This window comes from Spermophilus citellus (genome assembly GCF_964194105.1).
Source record: "Spermophilus citellus genome assembly, chromosome: 7".
Taxonomy (NCBI): domain Eukaryota; kingdom Metazoa; phylum Chordata; class Mammalia; order Rodentia; family Sciuridae; genus Spermophilus; species Spermophilus citellus.
This window is the reverse complement of record NC_138188.1, coordinates 152,537,115-152,542,451: the sequence shown is the minus strand read 5'-3', so window position 1 is coordinate 152,542,451 and position 5,337 is coordinate 152,537,115. Positions and strand designations below refer to the sequence as shown.

General features: G+C 32.4%; 1 protein-coding gene across 1 annotated transcript; it reads right to left on the bottom strand.

The window, feature by feature from the left end:
• Positions 1-4,182: 4,182 nt before the first annotated feature.
• Positions 4,183-4,425, bottom strand: LOC308653571 (uncharacterized protein; the record flags this gene model as incomplete). The annotated part of the gene is made up of 1 exon (XM_081302191.1): positions 4,183-4,425. One exon carries the CDS (start codon positions 4,423-4,425, stop codon positions 4,183-4,185), a length of 243 nt encoding a protein of 80 aa, XP_081158317.1.
• Between the last annotated feature and the right edge of the window lie 912 nt (positions 4,426-5,337).

The following is a 5,337-nucleotide window of genomic DNA, read 5'->3' as shown; positions in this document are numbered from 1 at the left end:
ATACAGGTAGTGAATATAGATTGAGAGAGGGTAGAAGACTGATATTTGAATAATACATAGAATGATAAGTACTAACAAGCCTACTGAAAAAGTGAAAGTGAATGGGAGAATGAAAAATAAAAATTAAAAAGTAAGTTAATTTTGTATAAAAGTAAGAAGAGTTAAAGAATATGGTTATGAACAGATAAATCAGACAATAAAAAGTGAAATAATTAAGAAATAGGAGGAGCAAATTGTTTGGTACAAATTAAAAATGGTGTAAGTACAAAGACAAATCCTAGGTGAACTATCCCAAAGCCATTTTAATATTTATTAATGAATAAAGAATATGGTCTAATATATCAAACATATAATACATAAAAATTAGTTCAATTAATTTATTGAAATAAAAATTTCAAATTTGGTTTGTAGAGATCTAATTTTATGCTGTATATATTTTCCTAAAAACAAATGATCCTGAAAAACTATAAGAACAATATGAACAGAGATTCTGGGCAAAAGAACAAAAGAAGAAAATATTAGTAATGATTCTAATAACAGAATATAGGCTAGAAAACATTAAATTAACACAGGGGATAGTTCCATGTTAATAACCATAATCACCAGATGTATATAATGCTTAAGAGTATTTTATTTATGTGCAAAAACACAAAAAGAAGTCGTAAAGAGGACTGTGCAAGTATATATATTGTGCAATAAATATATATGTATATATGTAATATATACAAAATAAACATACATATACAAACAGAAAAAAGACAGTAGATAGAACCATAATAATAATAATAATAATAATAATAATAATAATAATAATAATGGAGGACTTTAGTATACCACTCTCAGAATGAAACCTGAAGCAGAGAGAAATAGGAAAAAAGTACATAAGGACATAGAAGACCTAAGTCACATAATCAATGAGGTAGCTCTTACTTATATATATATTTACCTCTGCACCATTAGAAAAAAAACAAACTTTTCCATAAACTATCAGAAAATATAAACAAAATTGATCATATATTAGGGCAGAGAAAAAATGTATGTTTTTAAAGTAGAAATGTTATTGCTAAAGGACTCTGATTGCTATGCCATAAAGCTAGAAATTACTGACAATAACAAAATAATAGACAAGTCATTTCATCAAGAAAGCCATTCTTTGATTAAGTAACTCTCAGGTGAAAGTGAAAATATATTATGAAATTACAGATTTCAGAAAAATGAAGCTAATAGAAATGTACTTAAAATCAGCAGACAAAAATCATAGAACTCTGCACATTTATCATTAAAATGAAATAAATAATATGAATAAACTAATATCCAGATTTTAAAAATGTTTGGAAAGAACAATTAAGTAAGCTAAAGAAAGTATAAGTAATAAATTTAAAAGCAAAAGTTAATGAAGCAGAAATTGAAGAAAACAATTTTAAAAATGACTAAAACTGCTGTTATTTAAAATAATTGAGAAAATTATAAAATGCTTGGTAATTTATCAAGAGACAAGGGAGTGAGACTTAAAAAAAATAACAACTGAAAAATTATTGAAAGAAAAGATATTTTAAAAATTATATGATCCATTTTTTAGATCTTTATATATATAAATTTGAAAATTTAGATGAAGTGGTTAATTCCCTAAAGAAATGCGGATTATCAAACTTCATACCACGATATTTAGAGATTATAAAGATAATATATTACATTTTTATAATTCCTTTAGAAGAAGCAGAAGAAATTGTTAAAACTATAGGATTATGTTTCATATCAAGAAAATTTCCCAAGAAAATTTTGCCAAATGTTTAGAGAAGAAAATTTCCATTATCCATTAAATTTTTTAAAATATTACAAATAAATTCCTATTATACACAAAGTGTAATATTATCATCAGTGTTGGGCAGACTGTTTAGGTACCTCCTTGATTTCTGCCTGTTGATACCCAATATCCTTACATGATACTGTCTTCTGGAGTATGGCAAGGTTAGTGAATTGCTTCTATCAATCAGAGCATATCAACAGTGGTGGAGGAAAAAAAAAAAGCAAGTGCGCGCATGTGTGTGTGTGTGTGTGTGTGTGTGTGTGTGTGTGTTTTGTTACAAGAAATTGTAGCCTTTTTTGGAGACACTTTCCATCCCTTCCTGGCTTTGAGAAAACATGCAGCCATATTTGGGATTCCACATGTTAGGTAGGAACTATAGGCGCTATAGGAGCTTCTTGGAGGTTAGGGTGATCTCCAGCAAAAACAACACAAAATCTGCCATTCAATTATCAATGTTGAGCCCCTCAATTATAAAACCATAGGGAACTGAATTCTGCCATAAACATATGAAAATGGGAGCAGATCCTTTCTCACCTTAGTTTCAGAAGATACTGCAGACCTGACCAACACCTTCATTACTTCACTGAAACTTACAGACTAAACCTAATATGTTGTCTCTGTATAATTATTATGGACTAAAATAATTTCACCATTTACTATTACATCAAGTAAAAGATTGTAAAGTGTTTTTATTAATTGAGTGTCTTCATGGAAATATTTTTAAACAGTTAAAGAAACAGAAGGATAACACTACAACATTCATTTGCATTGAGATATCTTGTACATGGAAATTTTGAAAGTTATTATTTTAATTGATTGTTTACCATGTGCCTACAATTCTTTTTTTTAACTTTCCAATTTTATTAATCATATGTAACAGACTGACATCCAAATACTGTACATAACTATGTAATTAGAATACTGATAAGACATCATCTTTATTAAATCTGATAATTATTAAAAAAGACTAAGACATTTAAATAACCAAGGTTAAAGAACCACAGGTTCTCACTCTAAATCCCACTGACATTTGGATTTCAGACTTCCAGCTCCCAGAATTATAAAACAATGTATTTCTGTGTTTAAGCCAACAGCCTGTGGTACTTTGTAACATCAACTCCAGGAAACTAAAACAGTTATTATTCAGGAAATCAAACAGCATACTCCTGTATTCACACAACATCCTTCCCCTGAAACAGCATTCAGATTTGAAGGGAGCCATTTCTCAACCCCTCTGGTCTATTTCTCAATCCCTATCATCTACTGAAACTGACAGTCACAATCACCTTCTAAAAGATGTTGCCTTGAACCCAGCCTCCCTGGTATGGTTGATTACTTCTATGATATGCCAGCAACAATGAGACGGGCTTTGGGTAGGTACCAGGTTCAAGCTCTGATCAGCAAACTTGGCCTTCACCACCTGGCTTAAAAGGACCGTCTGCTTCATATTCTCTGCACGCCTCAAACAATTTCAACTAATAATCTCTGGAGAAAATGGCCTTCTGCTTTAGTTGCTATAGCAAGAAAGTAACAGATGTAAGCCAAAATGATATGGAAACAAACTGTTAGTAGCTGGGAAGTAAAGGTAAGGTTTGTTTTGACAAATTGCCTTAAAACCAAACGTTCTTCCTATAATCTTAAAACAAAGTCCTCTTTTCAGAATCCCATCAGAGCCCCCACTAATTTTCCTGCTGTACTCAATCTTTTAAACCTAAAATAACTGTAGATTCTCCCAGCAAACACAATTCAGAGTAAAATAAAAATAAAGATAACCCAGACCCTATTCTTAAGCACGTTCTGGTACATATATAATACTACTTGCTTTTTATGACAAAATTTATCTTCTCATTAGTACAGATGAAAACTGAAGTCTACAAAAACTATGTTACTTTCCTAAGAGAAACAACCTTGGACATGGTAAAGAAGTTGACCTAGAAATGGTAAAAGAAAATAACTTCCTAAGAAAGTGATCATTACCTGTCATGAAGACTGAAAACAAAACAAAACAAAAATATCAAAAAAAAAAACTTTGGAAATCAGGCTGAAATAAAAACTAGAGTTGATGTTTTGATTAAATAAATTTATTGGATCAATAGAGAAAGAAGGTCCATCATGAAATCCATCAATGCAGTAACTGTCACAGTCATTCTAATGAGGCTGAACTGCCATGGGTCAGGTGAATTTCACCTTGTCCCACTTCATGAGGTAAACTTAAGGAAGTGGTAGGTTCTGTATAGTTCAAAAACAGACCATATTAGACTTCCAGGGCAGGATCAACTTCTTCCAAAAGTGATGCTGAGGACATGTGGCATTCAGAATTTGTGAATCTTGGTGTTATGAATATAGAGGCTGAGAATCTCTTATGGTTTTTTTCCTTAGTAGTATCCAAAGCCAGAGCCATAGCCAGAGCCACATCCATAACCACAGCCACAGAGGGAGCGGGAGCCGTATCCATAGCCACAGCCCAGTCTGCGGACGCCACAGCCATAGCCAAAGCCCAGACCTCCATAGCCACAGCCTCCATTGCCATAGCCCATGCCTCCGTAACCATAGCCTCCATAGCCACAGCATCCATAGCCACGGCCACCATAATAGTTTCCGTAGTAGCTGCCACACATGGTGTTGCTTGCTGAGTTGAGAGTTTGTCCTTGGGTAGAGAAGGAGTGTAGGTGACGAGTCTGGAAAATTGTTCCTGTAGAAGGCCTTTTATATGCCTTCAGAGTGGGTGGGACCCACTACATGTGCTCATGCCATTGCCCTATTTTATGACTAATATAATTAATGTGTTATTAAAAGAGCAGTGGGTTGTGCCTTAAGGCATTTAAGAAGCATGTTTTAATGCATTGAGTAGCATTTTAATAAGGTCATAGAGTCATACATAGTAGATCTTTAGTTTAAAATTTTAAAACCAGGTATAATATAGAGAAAGAGAATCCTTGATAGTTTGAATTGATTTGCTGTTAACCCTAAATCACTATTTTTCTCCTTGACCTACCAAAATTACAGTCTTCCTATGGGGTATTTTAAATATCCGTTCCAGTCCAGGGACAAATAGTAGAGTGCTGGGGTGGCTTGTGATGAGATTAAGGAATAGAAGACAACTTAGAATCCACCCCCTCTTATTTATGAGAGATTAGAGGACAGGAAAGTTACTGATTTCCCATCTCAATACAAAATTCAAGTGAAGAAAAATGAACTTAATGCAATCAAAGAGACAAACTAAACCATTTTATATTCATCCAAATTTTTTCCTTTTTATGTAGGTTTCTTTGCAGACATTTTTCTTGGTACACAAAATTCATAAATACATTATTTGTGACAAAATTTTATTCATTGTCTTTCTTCATAGAAGCATTAGTTGCAGATAGATCTTAAATATCCCAATGTATATTTTCCCAAACGAAATGACATTAACTTGAACTCTTACTCCGAAGATTCAACAAATTCAACCATCTATCCATCCATCCATCCATCCATTTATCAATCCATTCATTCATTCACTCATCATCAAATATATATAGTTTTAATGA